General features: G+C 39.0%; 1 protein-coding gene across 5 annotated transcripts in view; it reads left to right on the top strand.

Moving 5' to 3' along the window:
• Window positions 1-24,968, top strand: part of XPO4 (exportin 4) — a 119,649-nt gene that overhangs the window by 25,099 nt on the left and 69,582 nt on the right. For 3 of the 5 annotated variants that reach the window (XM_045444247.1, XM_045444239.1, XM_045444263.1), the window contains 3 exons: window positions 5,381-5,486; window positions 10,840-10,981; window positions 15,523-15,661. In XM_045444247.1, the coding sequence (XP_045300203.1) occupies window positions 5,381-5,486; window positions 10,840-10,981; window positions 15,523-15,661 (387 nt within the window). Of the gene's footprint in view, window positions 1-5,374; window positions 5,487-10,558; window positions 10,730-10,839; window positions 10,982-15,522; window positions 15,662-24,968 lie in introns of those variants that run through there. The other 2 variants (XM_045444250.1, XM_045444258.1) reach the window with 2 other exon arrangements.

The raw sequence follows: 24,968 nt of genomic DNA, 5'->3' as shown, positions 1-24,968 counted from the left end.
CCCCTGGTATGAAACATTTAAAGTAATAAAATGTATCATTTTGTGTTATGGATTTAAATTTAGGTAGGAGCAGTGTTAAGTTCCAAAGGTTTAAAAGGAAAGGTTATAGAGAGGAAACTAAAAATTGAACAATTCGTAATTTTTTTTCATGTTTATTCATTTTTGAAAGACAGAGACAGAGCACAAGCAGGGGTGGGGCAGAGAGAGAGGGGGACACAGAATCCAAAGCAGGTTCCAGACCCTGAGCTGTCAGCACAGAGCCCGATGCGAGGCTCAAACTCATGAACCATGAGATCATGACCTGAGCCGAAGTCGGACGCTCAACCGACTGAGCCATCCAGGCGCCCCAAAATTGAACAATTCTTACCTTAAAATTTTCCGTGAATGAGTCAAAAACTACTGGCAAACATGTTTTTGGGTAGTACATCTGTGATTTTCTAATTTGAACATTAAACCATGCTCTCTCTCTAACAGATGAGGGAGGCTGCTGGAAGCTGGAGGGTGCTGGGTCCCTGGGTCGTGCATGGAATTCTAGTTTTTCTTCCTCCTTTCTCTGTATATTGGGCTCAGAGATTTCACTGTGTCTCTATGTGAATATGGACAGTTAGCATTTACCAACATGTATCTGTCTACTTTCTCTTGTTTAAAAAAAAGAAAAAATCTTTAAAAAATGGGGTTTAGGAGGTCAGCAAAGTTTGAGACGTTTGGGTGGGTTCAGTGGGCATTTTGACAACATGGCTTCTCCTTCGGCATGTTTAACTGTGATGTTTAATGGACATCCTTGCAGTTGAAGATGACACTTTTAAAATAAAAATTCTCTCCTGATGATGACTTAAGCCCTGCCACTCGCAGGGAGAATCAGCAGAACCTGTAGCCTCTTATTTGGAATTGACATTCTCTTGTAATTGTGTTCCTGGTTATTTTTCAATTTGCTTTTTGTTTCACCGGAAAGGAAAGATGCTCAGTTTCAAACGTTAAAAGTGTACAAGTGGCTTTGTTACAATACTAAATGTGTACATGCACACAAAAAGGAAAGATGGGCGAGCGATTAGAGCGAAGAAAATTTTTATTATGAGTTGTGTGGCATGACTTCCAAGTTTGTTTTCTACTTCTGTAGCTTGTTTCCTATCTACAAGTCGTGCCTGATTTTTCAGTCTGACTTTCATATCCTTTTTTCATGGTCCTGTAAACGATGATATTTATAGTAAGCCTAGAATATTGTTTGAATTTCTTTGCGAGTTATCCGACAGAAATTAGCCTACTCAACTATGTCTCCTCGTTAGTAATACTTAAGAGAGTCAGATCAGGGGCTTTGGTGTTACACAGACTTAAGACCAAACTCTGCCTTTGATACTGCGATCTTGGGTATGTGACAGTCTGTGAATCTGAGTTTCTCCATATGTAAAAGAGAGGCAATGATTCGTACAGGGATGTTGCGGTGATTAAATGAGACAGCGTATGTAATTTAGCACTCTGCGTGAGGACTAAGTGGTGCTGTTGTTGTTCGTCTTAATAAAAGTTCTTGTAGCTCTCCAGAGAAAGAAAGAGTCTAAAGGTCTCATAGGATTTGGCACGTGGAATTTCTGACTTTTTGAGGATGGGTTTGGCATGATGGGAGAAGCTAGAATGCAGTTAGGACTCATAATTATTTGTGTGGTTTGATTAATGTATGTCTTTTGTAAGACTCAGAATTCCATAAGGGCAGAGATGGTTCTCTCTACTTTCATATCCTTAGCTTCTGGCATGCTGCTTAGATTATAGTCAGCCCTCAGTAAACAAATTATTTGGTACTTCTGGTTCTCCTGATGCCCCCCCCCCGAAAAAAAACCCTCATATTAAATATGTCATTTAATCTATTTTTCAGGGAATCTTGAGCTCCAGCTTCAGACGCCCCTACCTGTGCACCACCAATGGTGTTTCTTGAGGATTTTTTGTAAATTGAAAGGGGTCCGGCCAGGCTGCTGGAACGGCATGGGCTGTGCCAGAAACACCAGCATGTTGGGCTAGGGCTTTGTGAGCTTCAGATCTCCTGCTGGTGCGACTCCTTAGAAGCACTTCTCGGGGCGCCTGGGTGGCTCAGTGGGTTAGGCATCCTACTCTTGATCTCGCCTCACGGTTCGTGAGATGGAGAGCCCTGCATCGGGCTCTGCACTGACAGCATGGAGCCTGCTTGAGTTTCTCTCTCCCTTTCTCTCTGCCGCACCCCCCCCCCCCCGCAATAAATAAACAAACTTAAAAATAAAAAACACCTTTCAGTTTCTTCCTGTTACTGCCTTTATTTTCCTGAAGACACCTGGAATTGCTCATCTGTTGTTTCCTGTCTTCCATCAGGCACTCTGCTTCCGCCTGATTCCAGCTCTTCTGATTCATTTGACTGTACCTTTGAAGTGTGAGCTCTTTTCAATCTTTTGCTATTAGGGACAACGAAAGAACATAAACAGGCAATACAAAAGGCTTTTTTACTATTATTATATCTTTACTGAAACTTCTCAAGCTATGTAAAACACTAATGTCTGTATCGGGTCTTAGAGGAGGACTTTTACAAGGGATTTTCTTCCTTTCTATCCCCTTGCTTTAAGCATAATAAGTCTTACGTGATCCTGACCCACCTAAGTGTAGTTTCTGTTGAAGAGTTAGGACCCTGAGATCAGTTTCCCCCTCTGCTTCCTCCCTGACCTTTAGCAGATTGATCACTCCATTCCTCATCTGTAAAATGGGAATAATAATAGTTTCTACCTCATAAGGTTATTAGGATTAACGAGGTTATATATCTGTGTGCCTATCCATCTGTTGAAAATAATGCCTCACAACACTAAGTACTCAGTGAATGTTAGTTATGGTGGTGCTGCCTCTCTTTTGGTATGTGCAAGGCTCTAGGAATTTAGAGATGAGTAAAGTAAGGTTTCTGGTATCAGAAAAATCATAGCGAAAAAGAAAAAGGGGCAAGCAAATACGTACAGTACATTATGGTAAGTTGGGTTGGTAGAGATACATATCTAATGCATTGCCCGAGGTGAGATGGAGACGTTTGTGTTCAGGCCGAGGGGAGAAGGTCAGGAAAGGCTGACGAAGGAGAAGCCGAAGCAGTTTGAAGGATGAGTTCTGATTTCTGAGCAGGAAGGAGTTCCACAGGTAGAGGGTATAGGTATGTAAGTCAGTACTAAGCAGGGAATTTCGTGGGAAAGATGCATGTTTTTGACTTAGAAGCTGAGCCTGTTAAATCTTTGGGGGCTGGGAATCTTTTCTTTTTCTTTTTAAACAAAAAATCTTCTCAGAACTCGCTGATGCACATAATTTACTATTTGCAAACCATTGCCAAGTCATTCATTTTCAAAAAGAATTAAAAGTTTTGGTTTTGGGAAACTAAAGTGAATACTGTGTTGCCATCTAATGAATCAATGGATGATTTTATTGTTTGTATGATCATGTTCAACCAGGTGGTTAATATAAATGAACTTTTACATTATACCTCACTACTTATGAAATCTGATATTTTATAAATGAAATATTCTGTTATATTATTAAAGTTATCTTGAGGCCTGTATTTTATGAACTATGTGAATATCAGGATGTCCAAAGATCATTAGCTTTAAGAACTATTTTTGTTTGCAGAACAACTGGCGTAACTGATTACTTGCAAAATTATGTGTGTGTACTGCCTTTCAAGGGTGATGAGAAGAGAGAATATATAAATCAGACTCACCTGGGCCATCCGCACTTGTTGCCTTATGTTCGTAGCAGTATAACATGTTGTAATAGTGTTTACTGATATGCTGGTTTGGGGGTATAGTCAGATATTAATGATGAAATATCTTGTCAAAACACAAACTTGTTGAGTTAGGGAAAATGGTGGGAATGAAGAATTTGCAAATGGAAGGACAAAAATATTTATATTTAGCATAGTTAGTTGTTCATAATAACACTTTTTCAAAAAATGTATTAAAGAACTTAACACAATTTGGGGCACCTGGGTGGCTCAGTTGGTCAAGCGTCCAACTTTGGCTCAGGTCTTGATCTCATGGCTCGTGAGTTCGAGCCCCACGTCAGGCTCTGTGCTGGCAGCTCAGAGCCTGGAGCCTGCTTCGGATTCTGTGTCTCCCTCTCTCTCTGCTCTTCTCTTGCTCATTCTCTCTCTCTCAAAAATAAATAAACATTAAAAATAAAAAGAATTTAACACAGTTCTTTATAATGAAAATATTTTCGTTTTTATCTAGAGAGCTGTAGAGGGTGCTGTATCATTAGGAATAGTAGTCTGAACTGGTTTGGGCTAATTATAAGAATACCTTTAGGCCAGGCTATCAAATTTGGTTTTATTATTATTTTATTTTAACTAAAATTATAGTGACTAATGTTGCATAATTGATACAGCTTAAAATGATGATACGTAATTGATACGGTTTATAGTTTGTATTAATATATGGTTTATAATGTACTTGGTTTCAGTAATATAGTTTATAATGTACTTTGTTGCAAAATGTTTTTTATCTTTCAGATTGTTTAAATATAGTTGAAATTTTGATTTCCCCATTTCATATTGGTCACAGTAGCGAAGGTTTATTCTCCTACCTCTCCTCTCCCAAATTGAGAATTCTGCTATTTAATTGGTAGGCTGCATAAGCAATCTCTTCTCTTCAGATGGGTCTCAGTGAGTCAAAGATAACGAAGCCATGCAATGAGACTATGTATTTTAGGTGGCTATATTTTAGGTTCAGAAGAATATTATCTTCAGAGGAAAGATTGTTAGAACAAAATGGAATTTAAAAACCTGGCAGACTTTAGAAGTTGTTTTTGTTAAGCCAGAAGTCTGACTTTTCTACGGATTCATTTATTCAGATAGGAGTTTTATAACTTCCAACTCCACTGTTCCGTACTTTTTCTGGTTTAATGGTGATTTTAGGAAACTTGAAGTAGAATTAATTATCTGATAATATTTTTATCGTAAAGCATTGCTGTGAGAAATCAATTTTTAGTGACTTTGGATTTGGTTGCACCAGTGCTGAAAAATTTAGAGATAATTTTCACTTAGTCAAGTTAGATGAAGTGGTATATTTTGGAATAAAACGCAGTAAGTTAGCTGTGTTTAAAAGATACAGAAGATGTTATATAAGCATCTGTCTTCTAAAATGTAGGCAACTTTGAAACCTTGCCAGGAATTTCTTCCTTTTTCCTGAAACTGTATTTTAAATATTTATTACGAAGTTTTGTACTTCAGTTTCCGTAAAATAACAAGCAGGAATTTGACGTCCCAGTGCCCCCGCCCCCGAAAGTGAAAGTGTTTTCTCTTATTGCGGGTAGAAGGTTTGCTGTTGTTCAAGCTGTCTTATTAAACAAGTGTGCTCTGTTTTTGTTTTGTTTTGCTCCTCTTGCTTTAACCCTCAAGGCGCCACCTTCCATGGTTAATAACGAACAACGCCAGCATGCAGAGCACATATTCTTATCGTTTAGGAAATCAAAGTCACCATTTGCAGTTTGCAAGCATATTTTGGGTAAGTATTCACTTTTAAAATATTTTTGCAGAATCAAATATAGTCTTTCTATCCTGGATGTTAGATATTTTAAATGCCTTTTAAGACAAGCAGGTGTGTGTAATTACAATTTTCCATTAATAGTCATTCTGTGGAAGTGGCTTTAAAGATAGTCCATAAAGCCAGATAGAAGACTGTTTCTACTTTGACTTTTTTCCCCCAACTATGGTAATTTATAAATACAGTAAGTTACTAAGTATAGTAAATATATATAATTTGTTTTATTACTGACCAAAACATGAAGTCTGTTAGTGGTGGGGGGAAAATCTAATACTTTTTCAGTTCTCAAGAGTGCTATCACTTGTTATAGGAAATGCACTATACTATATCTTACTCTAGTGTTTTGAAATTATGATTGTTTTTGGAGGTTTCAACAATTTTTCTTTTGTGCAAAAAAATTTTTTTAACCATATAGTTTGTATTCAGCTTGCTTAGCAAATATTAGTTCTATGTAGATGATCACTGTGCATTGTAAAATGAAACATTAATTTTTACTCTTGTAAAAATATTTTACAAGTACCTTTTATCTGACATGCGTACAGAAACAATCTCTTTCCTTTAAAAGTAATCACAAAAGTTGTAACTCTTTTCCAGAGATGGCATTTTCTAAGTCCACACAGACACAGACACACACACACAGTGTTCTGTCTTTTACATATTTTTCAGTCATAGTAAGAGAGATTTCATTGGTTATTGTTATTTTAAAACGTAATTGTTTATTAACTCTTTCTTAATTGGAGCCATTTTTGTAACCCACACTTGAGCCTCTGAAAGGCTATTTGAGTTATTCTTGACCATAAAATTGGTTAGTTGCATATTAGGAACTAAAATATCTGACCTTTTATTCTTATGCTTTTAGTAAGACTTATTTGTTAGCCACCAGCACTCTCTGGTTTCCAGATTGAAATAGCCTGCAATTAAATTTAAACGTTAAAAATGCTTTCTGTATAAGGGCTTATGAGTGCGTTGTTAGGTTGGAATAGAGAGAGCACTGCTGTAGGACCTGTGAGGTCTATTCTCCATGGTATCAACTTGAGGAAGTCACTTAGCCTCTCGGAGCCTGTTTTCATCTATGAAATGGGAACAGTGGTACCATTTTCCTTAATGGGCTTCGTTGCCTTAAGTTGTCATGAGGCACAAATGTAGCCGCATATAAAACCACTCTGTGAACGGTAATGCGAGGAGCCCCGTTACCTGATTTCAGATGGCGTTTTAAAAAGAAGGTAACCTTCACAAAGTGCTCTGTTCTGTTTGCAAGGAGCTCACAGAGGTGGTTGAAGGTGGCTCTGTCTCATTCAGGAGTCAGATTTTTCACTAGAGGAGCAGTCAGTTTTAATAACCACCTTTTAAATTCTACATGAGGCAGTTTTTATTTATTTTATTTTTTTAGTGGTCAGGTGTCATACTTGGGTGAACTTGTTTCTGGCACTAAGAAAACTTGCTTTCATGCCTGTGGAGAATATGTAATTCAGAGTTAAATCACAAGAAGTAAAGCTAAACATCAGCGTTAAGAATTCAAGGGAGCTTTCGTCTTCACTGCCTTGAAATTGTTCAGCGTTAATAGTTTAGGAAACCATTGTGTTAAACTAGTCGCCTAACATAATTCGAGTCTGGTTTTTATGGCATACGCCTTAAGTACGTTAATTAGGATTCCATCAGTTTCATCGGACTTTCTATTGTAATGCAGTTGTCATTCAGTACTAGTTGGGGAATAGTTGATCTAAGTTGTAAGTATGTTATTAGAGTGTATTTGTTTATACGACTCTTTCCTTTTTAGAGTATGTATATTTTATGAAGTACTGTTGCTTTGTTACGATTTGAGCTTGTCTGGAATACGTTTGTTTTCCTGATAAAAATGTCTAAAGAATAGTATTGCTAGTTCTGGCTGTGCTTTTAAAACCAGTTTGGGTTTTGAGATATTAACTATTTAAAAGGTTGAGTGCATGTATTGTAATCTAATCATTAATGTACTGCAAAGCCCTGTGTTACATTAATGTTTACATCTAAACTTCACAGAAAATCTTTCAACTCCTTACTCAGTTGCCACCAGCACAGAAGGGTTAATTCCTCTAAGAAGACTTCTCATACAAGTGGCAGTCAATCGCAATTCAGAATTTTCACATTCTTAGCTAGGGATAATATGTCATTTTTATACAGTGTCTGGGTGATATATTCTAATAAAGGGGAGACTTTCTCTTTGATGCTTCCCTGTTCTGGCCTCTTAAAATTCTTCCTTCCCACTTCTGACCTAAGTTTTTATTACGTTTCTAGTTTTCCTCATTTCCTTCTCTTATCCTTTTGTTGTCATTCTGGGTGTGCTTTTTCCACTCTGTGTGCGCGCGCGCATTTGCGTGTGCATGTTGCACGCCCCGGCGCGTTTTGTCAGAAGGGTACTTTTGGATTTCTGCACCTCAGACAGAAGTCTTTGGCGTTCAGGAAGCTGTTACTTTGGTTTGGCCAAATGTGCGTTCACAAATCCTGTGAGTTCTGTTCTTGTTAAAGGTACACCCCGACCAGCGCTTGCGGAACTAACTTTGTAGCATTCTTCTGTCCTTCTCCCAGGGAGAAGCGGGTTTCTTCAGTTTCTTGTCTCAGAAGTGGTTGGAGCAAAACAGAGCGAAACTTAGACTTCTCACCAGTTGGGGTGCCTGTGTACACGTGTGTGTCCACGTGCTCTGGAGCCTGTGCTTTGGACAGAAGTCTTTCATGCCAGAGAGGTGGTCGTGGTAGCTGAACATCTGGGCCTTGACTACTGTGGTTTTAGTTTTCTTTTAAAAATATTTTTTGACCAGAATGTGGTGCTCTGCCTCTCATTGTTTCCTTCGCTTCAATTTTTGTCTTCATGGCCCTGTGTGGTTTCAGATGGCTGACGCGATAGAAATGAATTTTATTTACATAATTATTAAAGTTACCTTGGTAAAAAGGGACAACTTGCTGCCGAAGTGGCCTAAAATAATTTATTCTCTAGACAATGCCCTGGTCAGTGGAGAACAACTGAAAAGTATCAGAAATTCTAGATGACTTGTGAGTTCCTCGTGAAGACCTTGCCATTTCAAGCATCTTTGGAGCAGAGAGCAAGGATAAGGCTCATCTATCCACGTGAAGGCCCAATCTTCTGCTGGTAGCTTCGAGAGTTCCATAGAGCACCTTTTGCACATTTATATCGTGTTGAAGTGCGGTTTATGAAGGCTAGTGACAGTTTCGTGAGAAGGTGTAGTGCGATCCATTAGGTTAGGAGAATTCCTTCCTTGAAATTTGGAATTTGGCTTTCTTTTTTCCAGGTTCCTCCATTCTTAGAGAAGCTTCTTACGGGAGTAGGAAGGTAGAGATGCCCAAACAGAGGCATCTAAGAAAGAGTCACCTCGGAAACGGTTGAATGTCTGTCATTCACCTTCTGCAGTTAACTCCCTCCCTCGTCCCTTGCAAAAAGGAGGGGGAGGCAGGAAAAACAGCTTGGCTGTAAGCACAGGTAGTTAGAAATAAGCATGTTTTGTTGCTTCTGGAAACAGGAAGGAGCTCTTTTGGTCTTCTCTTCCTTGGCACGTGCGTTTAGGGGTGGCTTAGTGTCGCTCCAGGAACATTCACCGGCCACGTGATCCTGAATTCTTTTCTCTTAGTCCCCTGGTGCGTCAACACTTTCTTCAGCCTTAAAAGGCAGGAATTGAATTAGGTGACCTTTGGAGTTCTATGTCCAAAATTCTGTGAGTCCCTAAGATTTTGCTTCTTTGTTAAAATCCATAACTAAGGATCTGGGGTTTCTTGTCCTTAAGATTTTTACTGTGGCAATAGAAAGTGAAGTTAGGCAATCAACCATCGTTTACTTTATAGAAGAGGTTTATAATAAGAGATTACTTGAATCACCTTTATGAAGTGGTACCGTATTTCTCCTTACGTGATCTAAATAGATATAGCTAGTTTCTGTTTCCTCTTACACTTACTTTTTTTTTTCCTCCTGGAACTTTAAACACATCTTTTTATGATAGGTTTACATTTTTGGAAGCTATTGCTTTCTTTACTGATAATATTTTAAGGTTTCTAAATTTTTGTGAGTTCTGATGATCATCTCACTTAGAATTCATGTTAAGAAAGCATGGAATAATCAAACTTTTTAAAAAAGGTCCAAATTGGGTCCTCTTTTTGCTTTTGTTATGTTCAAAACCCCTATTTGGTAGTCTAAATTGATGGAATTTATGTAGGGTGTACCTTTTTTTCACCCATTTTTATAGCGTATTGTGTCAAGATCACTCAAGATTTTTAAATGACCTGAGCTTGAGTAGGAGAGAAAATGATGTGCCTCCCTATGTCTTCATGCTCTTCTGATAAATTCTTGAAGGTGCCATTCTATGCCTAGAGTTAATTTCTCAGGGCTCTCGGATACTCATGTCTAGTGATCTTGGCAAATAACCTGCAATCTAATCATAAACTTTCATGGATTTCACATGATGGTTATTTTTCAGAACTTCAGAAAATTTCTACTTTTTCTTGACTTCATTTTGACTGTTTCTCCCTTTTGATAATGCTGTTTGGAAACTGATTGTAGTGGTATTGGTGAATAAAAGAAAAAATAGAAAATTAAAATATTTCTTAGGTATGTTAATTTTCTGTTTTTTCTTTCCCTCCTGATTCAGTTTTTAGTTCAGATACTATGACTTGCTAGTTAAGGCTGGGGTTTTCTAAGTGTAGCTTTGGAATTTTACTCAGTTTGATCAGTATTGCAATCAGAAAATTCACAAGAACTTCTCACCTTGGGTAAATGTGACTCCCATTTTTTTTTTTTTTTTTTTAACATTTTGAGAAAAATAACCTGAATGTGATTGTGTTTATTTCTGAACTTGCTATTGGGGATGGGCCATCCTGCTGAAAGCTTAATTTCTTAACAAATATTTTAACAGCATGGCTCACCACAAATAGTAATGTTCAAAGACGAGTTTATTAAGATATTTTGCAAATGCAAAGCTCTATTTTGCACAGGGTGAGAATCTCTTAGGAAATTTTCTGATTGCTTTATATTTTTATTTTTATTTTTTTTAAAGCTGTGTTATTTTTTAGTTCTTCATGCTTTGGAAGTAACAGTTGAAGAGAGGTGAGGAAAGTTTGTGAAAATTGTGATCGGTGATTAGCTGCCACCTGCCTGGGGTGTCTTCTGAGAGGAACTAACCTCTTTGTGGTGCTAGAGCAAGGTCACTGGATTAAAAAAAGAACAGGTAACCATCTTATTCCTTGTCTGAAAAGTTCTGTTTTTAAATTAATAAATGCAAACTGTTCAAAGAAGGAGGAATTGCTGTTTAAAAAAAGTTTCCAATTTTCTCCTCAGAAACGAGTAAAGTGGACTATGTCCTCTTTCAAGCTGCCACAGCCATAATGGAAGCAGTTGTCCGAGAGTGGATTCTCTTGGAAAAAGGTAGCATCGAGTCACTGCGAACATTCCTTTTAACCTATGTCTTACAGAGGCCTAAGTAAGTACATGGTGGAGGCACCGCTCAAATACCTGCGCTGCCCTTGTCTTGTCTTGTCTTTTTTCTTGTCTTTTTTCTTGTCTTTTTTCTTGTCTTTTCTTTTCTTCTTTTCTTTTCTTTTCTTTTCTTTTCTTTTCTTTTCTCTTTTCCTTTCCTTTCCTTTCCCTTTCTTTCTTTCTTTCTTTCTTTCTTTCTTTCTTTCTTTCTTTCTTTCTCTCTTTCCCTTTTTTCCTTTATGTTTTTAACGATAGATGTTTATGGTTAAGCTCTGCTTGGGCTCATATTTTAAAAACTCACACACACACGTGGTTGTGGGTTGTTACACTGCTTAATGAAATATGACTTTATATTTAAGCTTTTTTTTTTTTTTTTTTTTAATTTTTTTTTTCAACGTTTATTTATTTTTGGGACAGAGAGAGACAGAGCATGAACGGGGGAGGGGCAGAGAGAGAGGGAGACACAGAATCGGAAACAGGCTCCAGGCTCTGAGCCATCAGCCCAGAGCCCGATGCGGGGCTCGAACTCACGGACCGCGAGATCGTGACCTGGCTGAAGTCGGACGCTTAACCGACTGCGCCACCCAGGCGCCCCTATATTTAAGCTTTTGATACAGGGGTTTGTTTCTTGGAAAAGATGGTGCTGGATATTAAGGGTTTTTTGTGGACGTTTAGTTCCAAAGATTTTGCTTATGAATAAAAGTTGATCTTGGACTCCATGGAAAGTCCTTTGTACATAGTCGTTCTTCTTTCGGTGTTTGGTAGCATCGTAAGACATAGGTGAGTATTCCAGGACACGGGTGCAAAGGGTGGTCAGGTGCCATTAAAACACCAAGTGTTACACATACATGTGCACGGAAATGCACGTTAGGAAGGTTGTAGAAGAGAAAGCACCAAATTTGTTCACTACTTTCTTTTGGAAAATGGATCAGTTTTAAGAAATAGGGTAAAAGTGAGTTTTCTTTTTGTGTTATGTACGTTGTATTGTTTGAACATTTTACAAGATTTGTACATTCATTGCTTCTGTGATTTTTTTTTTTTTTGGTAAATCCCTCAAATACCAAGTTGTCTTTTAGGAAGAGGCACTGCACACCGCACGTTTGCCATTTGTGCAGTTGAACAATTGAATCCTTTTTCCATACACGTACACTTTCAAATTCAGTGAAGAAATGCTCTCTAATTGGAACTCCTGGTAACTAGGCATGTCGATTAATGGTGATCAATATGCATGAAGCTTTAAACATAATTTAGAGCACACCTTTCTTTCTACGGATTGTTCACTCGCGGTCTTCTGAGCTCATAATATTTAATAATAATTACTGGCGTGAATTTAGCATGCAGGTAAGTGCCAGTTGCTTTGCCTAAAGAAAAATGCATAAGAGAAAAAAGGCAAGATTTACTTAGCCTATAAACAAACGTTACAGGTGTAATGGGTAATACTTTCTGTAGATGACTGGATAGAGATGTACGTAAAGGGAGGGTTTGGCTTGTTTTTTCTGGTTTTAATAGAATAAGGGGAAATTGTCCCAATCTCAAACCTTTGTCTTCTCCTTCATGCTGATTTTCTTTATTTAAATTTTAATTTGTTGTTTGATGAGGCCATTTGGGTGTGCTCCTGGAGCTGCTCATTGATCCCAGTTTTTCTCCACCCTCCCCAAGTTGGAACTGCTGAACTCTGGAGAGTTTGATAGGTTTAAATGTGTGGTAGATTTTGATTGCGTGTGTGTGTGTGTGTGTGTGTGTGTGTGTGTGTGTGTGCGCATGCGTGCGTGCATGCACACATGCACATGATCGCTTCTGTTATCCAAAACAGTCTCATTCTTTAGTAATTTTCATTAGTTCAGAAGCTATTTTAGAGTTGATTGTAAGGTTCCACATTGAAATAGTTCACTTACGTATTTCCCCCCAAACACTAAAAAAAAACAACTTTAAGCAAAGTTGAAAGAATAATACAATGAACACACACACACTCTTTTCCTAGTGGAGGCTCAGTTAACATTTTGTCACATTTGATTTCTCTCACATATATGCATTTTCCCCTGAATTACCTGAAAGTATGCTGCAGAAATTAGGATACTTCATCCTTTTTTTTTTTTTTTTTTTTAATGTTTATTTACTTTTGAGAGAGAAAGTGTGAGCAGGGGAGGGGCAGAGAGAGAGGGAGATACAGAATCTGAAACAGGCTCTAGGCTCTGAGCTGTCAGCACAGAGCCCGAGGTGGAGCTTGAACTCACCAGCCATGGTATCATGACCTGAGCCGAAGTCACAGGCTTAACCGACTGAGCCACCCAGGTGCCCTCAATACTCTTGATATAATTGGCATATTAAATTAATCTAATATAATTTTGATCCTATATTCTCATTTTCCCAGTTGTCTGAATAATGCTATTGATATCCTTTCCTCCTTTATAAGTTATTTGTTTGATCCAGGATTTAACCGCAGATTATACATTGTATTTAGTCTCTTTACTCTGGTTTAATCTAGAATAGTTCTGCCTTTTTTTGTCTTTCATGACACAGACATTTTTATCTTGTAGAATTTCCTACAGTATGGACCAGAGTCAAGTGAAAACTGTTGGTATACCGCATAGGTAGAATACTGTGAATGCTGCATACATAGTGCTGTATACTTCTTGTTTGGTACACAGAACTTTCTCTTTTCTAGTTTTTTCCTCCTAATTGAGATAGCATTTTCACAGAGTGAAATGCCAGGCGCACCTGACAGTATAGCAGGGCCGTTGAGAGTCTACTGCTGCCACTGTGTGCGCGGGCAGATTGCTTGCCCTCTCTGTGCGTTAGTTTTTAAAATTATTAGTATTTAATTAGCTATTAGAGTTCATAGTAGTATTGTACTCAAAAGGTAGTTGTGAGGGTTGAATGTATTAACTTTTGTGAAGTTCGTTTATAGCCTTGCATAACATAAACACCAACCAATGTGAGCTATTATTTATTTTCCTAGTAATTTATAATTCTTGCCAATGGAGGTCGTTAAAACTAGCTTTATGTACGCTTTCTAGTAGGAGTCGGTGTATTTGAAATTATCATGTCCCCCGAAATGTACAAAAACTCCTTTTGGTTAACTCACATTCCTCCTGTTCTTCCCGTACAATCTCTGCATCTATTTGCTTATGAGTGCTTCAAGTGTGTATTTTGAAGGAATATTTTTCACTTCAGTCTTGACACGGGGGGCATGTTTGTTTGTATGTCTAATAGATGCCTGTCATGTGTCGGGGGAGCCCTCCTTAGTAACGGCCCACCGTGTTCAGGGAGTTTCAGGGAGTCCCCTCTGGAGAAAGGGACATCACAGTCTTAGCAGAGGACACAGACGTTCAGAGGTCTGTGCATTGCGCCAGGGACTGAGAGAAGCTCAGCATGTCTGCAGTTTTGAGCGAATGTGGAAGCGGGATCAGAGAGGGCAGGAGGAGGTCCCTGACTCTGACAGACTGTTGAAGTGGGTGGCCGTATCAGTTATGTCCCAATGGGGACACCGTGCAGGGGATAAGACAACAGGTAGATTGGTAGTGTCCAAAGAGAGCTGGGTTGGGTCCCACTGCTTGTAAGCCACGTTAAGGAATTTGGGGTTTATTCCAAAGGGCACATGGTTGGTGTATCCTTGTGGCATTCTAGAAGCCGGATTATAAAGTTATGTTATCTGAGCCTTACCTTTAAGAAAAGGTTGTGACAGGACAGCTAAATCTCCGTGCCCTAGTGGTCTAGTCTACTTTGTGTACTTTGTAGAATTCCTTCACTTGGGATCATTGCTTCTGCCATCACACTGAAGAGCACAGTTTAGATAAGGAATTTTAGAACTTAAAAAAATTTTTTTTCTAATGTTTATTTGTGAGAGAGTGCGAGTGGGGGAGGGGCAGAGAGAAAGGGAGACACAGGATTTGAAGCGGGCTCCAAGCTCTGAGCTGTCAGCACGGAGCCCGATGTGGGGCTGGAACCCACGAACCGTGAGATCATGACCTGAGCTGAAGTCAGACGCTTAACCACCTGAGCCACCCAGGCACTCCAAAACGTTTTTTAAAAATGTGTGTGTGTCCATAATATATTTTGGGTAGCTAGCCTGTTGCCTTTTCACATTAAAGGGAGTGGGTTTAAGATTATACTACTGGTTGGAGATGGATATTAGGTCAGAATTTCTTTTTATTGGTAGAATCATAATCTGGCTCTCAGTGAACTTAGATCTCTTGAACACTGCCTGAAGCAGCTAACATTTACGTAGCACTTAGTATGCACTGGGTGCAGTTTGAAGAACATTTGATCCTAGTCACAACCCTGTTAATGTTACCCCCATTTCACAGATGAGGAAACTTAAGGCTCTGAAACTGTCTTGTGTACCAGGGTCACCAAGCCCATAAGTAATGAAGCATGGATTCAAGTCGAGATCTCCTGGCTCCGGAGACAGTGCATAACCAGTAGGCTGTGCTACCCTCCGATGTGAGCCGTGTGATTAGTAGCGTCAGGCGTAGGGAGAAACTTGGGACTATTTTTATATTGGGATCATGTAAAGGTTTTCACAATGATCTTTCTGTTTTACAGCCTCCAAAAGTATGTTCGGGAACAGATTCTGTTAGCAGTAGCAGTAATTGTAAAACGAGGATCCTTAGATAAATCAATTGACTGCAAAAGCATTTTTCATGAAGTCAGCCAGTTGATAAGTAGTGGCAATCCCACTGTGGTAAGTGTGCTATCTGTATTTATAAATAGTTAAAATTTTTATTCTGTATTTTGCAAATAACACAGCAATACTGACGTCTACATTAAAGAAAAAGTGCACAGTCTGAGAATCGAGCAGTTTTCATTCGTCGTGTTTTTAGTCCCTTTTTATATGTTTACATACTCTAGATGCAGTGGACTTTGTTTTTTCGTTTGATTCTGTTTTTCCATGTTGCCAGTGTTCATGGTCATCGTTATAATGGTGTAAAATAGTATAAGCTAACACACCGTAATATATGCAGCCATTTCTTTTCCTCCGTTTTAATAAGCCTTCGACAACTGCTAGTGGTAATAGAGATGTTTGAATAAAGTGACACGTAACGTAACGGATTATTTCACGTTGCTACAGTAATGGGCCAAGGTATACTTGGACTACCTACCAGGTGTTAAGTAAACAAACTTGGGAACCATTGTCCGCGGTGGAACTACTCCGGAGAGCCCGTTTCCCCCCTTTCAATCTCCTGTCTGCCTTTTGAGAACTAGTCGTGCCTAGGAGAGTGACTGGTGGTAGTGCCTCTTCAGAGTTGGAGCTGGTGTTGAGTGATCAGCTGTGGTCCTGGGGAGAACTGTGGACTGTTAATCAGCTGAAGGATATTGTGGGATTGGAAATGGTAGTACCTGGCTGTCCTGATTTTCAGGTATTAAGTCTTTAAATGTTTTGGGTAGTTTTTTTCATTCTCCCAGTTTCTTTTCTTTAATCATTTGGAAGATACCTGTGTGCGACTGTGCACCTTACAACTCTTTATGAATTACTTTACATCTTTCAGTGGCCCCTCAGTGAGCGGTGTGAGTTTAACAATTAACTTGACAGTTTGAGGATAGGTTGCAGGTACATTTTTGGAGGAGCCCGCGCAGCGTCCCTTCATTTCCATAGTGTGCGTGTCCTCCTGCCCCGCACACCTGTACCACGGGCAGACCCGCTCTCTCCTCTTTAGCCATCTGCCCTCCAGTCTGGCTGATGTAGGAGGGTCTCACCCGAGGGACCACAGAAGCGAGTTGTCAGGATTTTGGACCTTCCTCTGCATACCCAAAGTATGTTTTGTTTTTCCTTTGGAATATGCCAGGGGTCATATATCTATTCTTTTTTTCCTTATCATCTTTATTGAGGAATAATTTACATGTATTACCGTATCCATTGAAGATGTCCATTTCTAGGAGTCAAGATACAGAACATTTCTTTCTTTAAAAAAAAAAAAAAAAACGTGAGTGCTCTCTCATATCTAACGTGGGGCTCGAGCTGACAACCCTGAGACCGGAGACCCAGTCACATGCTCCCCCAGCTGAGCCAGCTGGGCGCCCCAGAGCATTTCTATTCCTGTTTTGATTTTTAATTGTAAAGATATTGTGTTGTTTGCCATTTTTGTGGCAGATTTCTTCAAGAGTACTGCTCTCCGATAGAATTTTCTGTTTTGATGTGAATGTTCTAGATCTGTACTCCCAATATGTCACCACTGTGCCAGGTGCGTGTGGCCTTTGAGCATTTGAAATGTGGCTGGTGTGACTGAGGAACTGAATGTTTAATTTTAATTTCTTTTTTAACTGAAATTCAAACAGCCATACATAGCTAGTGGCAACCATATTGGACAGTGCAGTTCTAGGCGCTTTGATACTCTGAAGGTCTAATTTTTATGTCTGTTTTGTTTCTGTTTTTGTCTTTTTCACTTAATCTTAGTATTTACTTGTTTGCATAAACTAACAACTTTAAAAACGTTCGTGTTTTGAGGCTCCTGGCTGGCTCAGCGGGGCAAGTGAGTCCTGATCTTGGGGTTGTGAGTTTGAGACCACGTTGGGTGTGGAGATTACTTAAAAACTTAAAAAAGAAAGCAAGTAAAAACATGCATGTTTGAATCATTGCGTTTTAGGAGTCATTTTGGCTTTGTTTTGTGTAGTGGGAAGCTCCCTTGAAAATAGTCCTCAAGGTTCCATTTAAAATTTTTAGATAAAAGTGATTGGGAAGCTACTTTTTACTTCTGTTAATCTTGTGTTAGCAGGCATGGTATCCATTTCTGATGAAGAGCTTTGCTCTTGACATGCTGATGCCTCAGGGTTACCTACATCAGTTGCATGGCAATCTTGTCATTTGCATGGATTTTTGTTAGCATTTGTTGCCTGATTAATGGCCATGGCCAATGGTGGCTGTCGTTGATGCTTGAAGGAAAAGCAAGTGGAGAGAAGTAGCCGGAAGTAGTAGGGAAAAGGTTTGGAACTGAGGCTGCTACTGAGAGATGTTATCCTAGCCCCTTACTGTTCTGAATCAAGTTACTCTTCCTATTTTAGATTCTACTTAAGGACATACTGTTTCATTTGCCAATCTGCAGTAAAGGAGTTTGCTTCATTGTGGCTGACCAGGATTTAAACTTTAGGAACTTAACTAGTAATTCTGAGATCTGTATGTTTATGACTAACGCTTTTTCCCTGGTTAGTTTGGCGATCACATCAGCTGGGATTTCAGCGTTAAGGAAGAATTTCTGTGGCTTGTCCTCATCCCCCACAAGTAGCTTTATGGCTCCGAACACAGAAGGCAAAGGATCAAGAGTCCCTTGCCTCTCAGGAATGAACACATTCTCAGGAATTGTGTTCTTCCCTTTCTTTCCCCTTGGGTAGTTTGACCCACCACAGAAAGTAGTCCCAGTGTGACCTGGCATTTGGATCTTTTTGAGTCACTGAAATAACTGATGTTTTGACAATGATAGAACAGATGTAACTCTTGAGTTAGAAAAGATTTTGTTCTGTTCACAGTGCATACACTCTGAGAATAGTGGATAAATTTAATATCCTCATGAAATATTCCAAAACAAAGTTTTTTTTTGTTTTAAGTTGAATTTCTACTAGCAGGGTTAAGGACTTTTATAGTTGTAGAGAATGTGTAGTGGGAGATAGAATTTAATTTCAAGATTGCTGGATGAATTTACATCGGGGAGCACGCTGAAACATTTAACTAGAAAAGTACTTTCACGTTTACACAGCAGGTGAAATGCCCGTGTGGCAAAAGGCCACCGCGTGGCAGTCCCTACTTGTCCTTGCCCAGCAGCTTGAAACTAGCTCATTCGGCAGATCTAAAACAATGAGGTTACGGACCAGTAAAACATTTTGCTATGTATCCTTCTCTGTTTTCTTCTGAGACCATTAAGTTTGTGGGAATGCTTTAAGAATGTACTTAAGATTTTCTTAGTCTCAGAGACATGAATACCAGTGGGAGAACGTTTGATTTAAAAGAGTTTGAGAGAGAGTTGGAGGGGCAGAGAGAGAGAGGGAGAGGGAAAAAGAGAGAGAGAGAGAGAGAGAGAGAATGAATGAATGAATGAATGAATGAGAATGAATTCCAAGCAGGCTCTGCACTGTCAGCACAGAGCTGGATGTGGGGCTCAAAGTCACAAGCCATGAAATCTTAACTGACCGAACCATCCAGGTGCCCCTGAAATTTTCTTTATACGGGTGATTTTAAGAGAAGAGATTTTAAGAAGAGATAAATGACTGATGGTTTTCGACAGATGACGGGGTTGACCTTATGAATTACTAAGTTAAGTAAGTAACTTTCCCATCATACCTCTTCTAGAATAATGTTCCCATCAACCTTCATTGGTCAGAAACTGTTTGTAGTCTGGCTCCCCCTCTTCCCTTTCTAAGAGTATATTTTTTTGGTGGTCCATCCCCTTGTACTAGCGAAAGTACATGTTCAAATAAGTTTAGGGGCAGTAGAGTATAATTGAACACCAATTCTGATTTTGGATTCACATTTAGGCGTAAATCCCATCCATCTCTGCCATTTACTACCTTACTAACTTGTACAAATTATTTGCCATCTCTAGGCTCTGCTTTACTAATACTGTTTGTAAAATAAATTTAATAATGTCCATGTCTGGGGCTCCCCAGATGAGGCAAGGCAATGTTAAGTGCATTTAGTGAGCATTCAGTGAGCGTGCGTTTCACCTCTGTGGCAGCCTAACACCCTTTGGCTTATAGAACTTCGGGACACACGCTACATTACGTCACTTCTTTTTCTGTCAGGTAATATTTTAAGTATTAAAATCAGAAGAAAGTGTTCATGCTTTTATTCATGAGTGGAAAGTGCATTTTTAAAAATACACATAACCAACATAATAACTTTTCGTTTAAATGCTTTAAGTTTCTTACAGTGTTTGTTCTTCACAGATAGTTTTATGGGAAAATACTGATTCATAAAGCATTTCCTAAGGAGGTTATATTTTTAAATACGGTACATTTTCCAGGTATCATGATATATTTTCAGAGTAATTGTGTTTGTGCAATTATTAAATAATAGTCGTTTCGTGCGTGTCTTTGTGGACAGGCTGTTTTCCTTCTGTGGTTATAAAAGTTGCCGTGGTTACCTCGTCATACTTCGTACTAATGTCAGACCCGCTCTACTAATTTGAGAGGGATAGAAATGGAGACTTCACTTCCTAAGAAAATTAGCTAAATTTTTTATTTTAAATTAACATTTAAGCTGAATTTTTCACCTATTTTACGTTTATTTCCTTTGAAAGTACTAGGCGTATATTAAGTCACTTTTAAAGCTCTTTAATTTAGTATTTAAGCCTCTTGTCTTCCTCTTTCCTGTGCTAGAGAGAAGTGGGTGAGAAATTCACTTGTCTACAGCAGTGCTGCCCCTGGATGTGATAGCCAACCTAATCTCTCTTATCACAAGTCTCATTGATGTTTGCTTAGAAGAGCAGCTGGAAGTCTGCTTTATGTATGGCAACCTTTCATAAAGTTTATTCTTGGTAATAAATCTCCTGGGGTAAGAGCCAGGCTATTATAAGAGACAGTCCTCTCTCTGAACAAGAGTATTTTATTTTGTCAGCTGGAGTTAGTGTTTGAATATCTTGTGCTTGTGACAGTAAGCTGATGAGTAAGGCAAGCCATTTCTGAAGGGTATTTTTTCACTGTCATGAAATTAATGGCTTTCACTAGAAATGAGAATGCTGCTATAGGACTTGTAATGCGAAGACAACAGTTAAGTTAGTGAATTGTGAATTTCCAGTACTTAAGTGAAAGAAAACATACTAAAACTCATTTATAGCTTTGAGACCTCATTGAATGTCTTCTATTTGTTTTACATATTTAAATTTTCATTTTGAAATTCACAAGTGCTAAAAGAATAGCGAACACATCATGGATTCGTTTTCCACTTTCCTTTTGTTAATAGAGTGTTAGGCATAGAGGTAAGTGTTGATTCATTAATCCAACTAAGATTTACTGAGCATCTACTACATTGCTTTAGTGATGCTTCAGTTATGGCTTTCTTTTTTTTTAATCGATAAGTTTTCTTGTGACTTTAATTTCGTAGAATGTAGATAATCAAGAAGTGGAACCAAAAAAGCCAAAAAAGGTGTTTTTTTATGATAATGATAAAAATACTGTTGTTTTACCTTCTCACGTCATAAGCTGCTACATATATATAATACTTTACCTGCGTTATCTAATGGGAACCTTTGGACAATCATATGAATTAGGTGGGGCAGAGGGTGTTAACCCCCCTTATAGATGAGAAAACTGAGGCCAGGATAGATGAAGCGGTTTGCTCCCAGTTACTTGAGGTGGTAAATTTTGGACCATTAGAACCCACATTTTCTGACTCCTTTGTCAAAACAGTAAGAGCCTTGGACTAAGCCTCCAGAAAGTCATGTAGAGTATTTTAATTTAGAATTTCTTCTGGACATAGTTGTAGTACATTTTCTTACTTGGTTTCTAACATGTTGAAACGACGATGATCAGTTCGGGACTGCTCGTTAGTGCTGGCCGGATTGCCGGCCGCAGTGAGTGGTGGACACCAGCAGAGAAACCGGAGCAAACACAAAGCAAAACGCACTGACTCCGGTGCACTTTGTCAAGGGGCGTAAAGCCTCATACACTTTAGTAGATAGATTCCAAGTCTTTACCTGATTACAACATCATATAATAATTGCCTTAGAAGTAATAATTTGGGGAAAATTTACATGGAGGAAGTTGCATTAAAAATGTTTGCTGGGGGGCGCCTGGGTGGCTCAGTCGGTTGAGCGTCCGACTTCGGCTCAGGTCATGATCTCACAGCTGGTGAGTTCAAGCCCCGCATTGGGCTCTGTGTTGACAACTCAGAGCCTGGAGCCTGCTTTCGATTCTGTGTCTCCCTCCCCCTCTGCCCCTAACCCACTCGCATTCTGTCTCTGTCTCTCTCAAAAATAAATAAATGTTAAAAAAATTTGTTTAAAAAAAAAGTTTGTTGGCTGTATTTGGAAAATTAACAGATATTAACTTAATTCTCTATAATCTGGGATAAATGAAGCATTGCTGTGTTAACCTCTTACACTTCTAAGATTTGTACTAAAGGTATTTTATATTGGTCTCATCGCTGTTTGCTTTGGTATGACAGTCTTAGCATACTCCTCATCAATCAGCTTTGATCTGATTTCATTGAAATTCACCACTCTAAATTATTCACAACAGCTTTTGTTTCTGACCCTCTTAAGTATCAGAGTCTCTGTCTCAAGCACAGAAAGAATATCTAACCCTGACTATGACAGAGTGCAGAGAGGCAGCACTTGAGGGTACTGATCAGTAGTAGAGGGGGAGTTAAGACGTAATGCACTTGGGATGACCATTGAGACCGAAAAGTCTGAAGGGAGCAGACAGGGACCTTCTACAAGGGTAAGAAAAACAAAAATTTGTGATCTCTCAGAGGCAGATTTGATGCCCCCCCCCCCCCCCCCCCCCCCCCCGCCACCCTTTCCTCTGTTTCTTTGTCCTGAGAAGGAGCTGTCCTCTTTTTTTCCCCATAGGATTTCAGTTTGGGCTTGCTTCCCTAGCTGTCTTCATTACAGTGCAGTGCACCTACTGTAAAGGTAACTTGACTGTAATGAGATTTGATTGATAATCGAACACTGAAAATGAGTAACCATATTGGGAATTGAGTCCTGGGCACTGTGATATGTGGTCTGTGAATAGGGAGAAATACTGTGTTGACATGTGTGGGAGTGCTTCGTCCTCAGTGCTTAGTTACCATCGTTCTCCAGGAATCTCTGTTCATTTGGCCCCATTGAGCCGCAGTGCTATGGGATAGTGAATGTTTATGGTGCTAATCTCAAATCCTTACAGGACTTCCAAATTAAGGAGCAGTAAAACAAATCTTTTAATGATGAGACTGTCTTACTGAATTATGGTTCTTTGAAAGCTGGTAATTTTAGGTATGTTAACACCAGAATATTTGGTTTCTGGTATACTTGTAACCATGCTGCATAATTTATTTTTATGTATTTCTTATGTCTTTGGCAGCAATTTGAAAAGAACTTACTTTTAAAAATTTGTCTTTTTATTTCAAAAGTATAAAGTGGAAAATAATACATACGGGTTGCTAGAAATGGCATATAAATGGTGTATACCTATGTATTAAAAATTAGAAAGCTGTGAACAAATGTTTACAGTAATAATCTCAGGATGGTACGATTGTGGGCAGCTTCCTTTGTACTTTCCTGTACTTTCTAGTTTTTCTAAGATTAAGATCTTTTTATGGGAAAAACTTAAAAACGAAATATTCTTATGTTTGGAGAACTGAGTCTATATATAGTAAGACTGTTTTATTCTTAATTATCATGTGTTAAGAATATACTTTCTTTTATGGGTGAATTTTACTTCATCAGTGGGAAAGTTTGCTGTCTTGGAGAGATGGTCTTTATTGCCACGCACGAAGCCTTCCCGTCCCACTGAGGGCTCCTTGTTTGGGTCATGCGGTTGTAGTTAAAAGAGACTTATTTTTAAAACGTCTTCCTTTTTCTGAGCAGCAGTAACCCCAGAAAGCCCTCAGCTCTCATTGCTTCTGCTGTTTTTCTTCACTCATTTTTTTCCTATCTTGACTTAAAACACATGCGTGTATTAGGGGCGCCTGGGTGGCTCAGTCGGTTAAGCGTCCGACTTCAGCTCAGGTCACGATCTCGCGGTCCGTGAGTTCGAGCCCCGCGTCGGGCTCTGGGCTGATGGCTCAGAGCCTGGAGCCTGCTTCCGATTCTGTGTTTCCCTCTCTCTCTGCCCCTGCCCTGTTCGTGCTCTGTCTCTCTCGGTCCCAAAAATAAATAAACATTAAAAAATAAAAATAAAAAAAAACCCAAAATACATGCGTGTATTCTTAGGAAGTGTTTATTTCACATAAAAATGAAGCTTCATCGTGAGCATGTATTTCACTAATTTGAGTTGTGTTATTGAAAATTTGAATGTGGTCATAGTTTAAAAATATGCCATTTTGTGGTGAATAGAGGTTGACACTAACAGTTTGTGGTAAATTACTTGTGGAAAATTACACAGATAATAATCTGTTTGTAAGAGTGATACGTTTGTGTTTACTGAGAGCTTCTGGGTTCATAATATTCTATTCGCTGAAGTCAGACTTAGAAAGGAGAGAAAAGCCAAGGCTGAAAGATAGAAAATATAGGATGTTGCAAAATGTTTCCAGAATCAGGATCCGTGTAATCCATCGTGTTAGATCTCTCTGTGCGCTAATTTTTTGCTTTGAATTTTATTGATTTGAATTTAATACCTACTTTCCCCCACTAAAGCCTAGGTATATTTAAAAATCTTAAGTTTTTAAAATGTTCATAGTTGGTCCCAGTGTTATTTAAATGTATCTGTGAGGTTTTGATTGTTGGTACTTTAATCGTCAATCACCATTTTAAAAGAAAGCCATAGTTTAAACTACAGTTTTTGTTTTTTTTTTTTTAAATTTTTTTTTTTGAACGTTTATTTATTTTTGGGACAGAGAGAGACAGAGCATGAACGGGGGAGGGGCAGAGAGAGAGGGAGACACAGAATCGGAAACAGGCTCCAGGCTCTGAGCCATCAGCCCAGAGCCCGACGCGGGGCTCGAACTCACGGACCGCGAGATCGTGACCTGGCTGAAGTCGGACGCTTAACCGACTGCGCCACCCAGGCGCCCCGAAACTACAGTTTTTTTAACTAAAAAAAGAAAAAAGAGGGAAGGTACAAGATGAATTTCTAGGATCCCTTTAATGTGTAGAACGAAGTGAGTGTGTGACAGACTGTGTTCTCTGTAAGAGGCTCTTCAGTGCTTGGCTTCTCAGACCGGGTTTCTTGCTCATAAGCCTGGGGCCATGCAGAGGCAGTTAAGCTTGTAGACTTCTCTTGATGATTTGGGGAAGGGAGGACGTTTTTATAATAAAAGAAACGTATATCTTGAAGTAAAGTTACAAAGAGAGAGTGTGTGTGTGTGTTTAAACTAAACCGTGCGTATTAAGAGTACTTTTACCATTGCTGAAGGCAGTTTG

The sequence above is a fragment of the Leopardus geoffroyi genome, chromosome A1, assembly GCF_018350155.1.
Source record: "Leopardus geoffroyi isolate Oge1 chromosome A1, O.geoffroyi_Oge1_pat1.0, whole genome shotgun sequence".
Taxonomy (NCBI): domain Eukaryota; kingdom Metazoa; phylum Chordata; class Mammalia; order Carnivora; family Felidae; genus Leopardus; species Leopardus geoffroyi.
The sequence above is the reverse complement of the archived record's forward strand: the minus strand, read 5'-3'. Positions and strand labels throughout refer to the sequence as shown.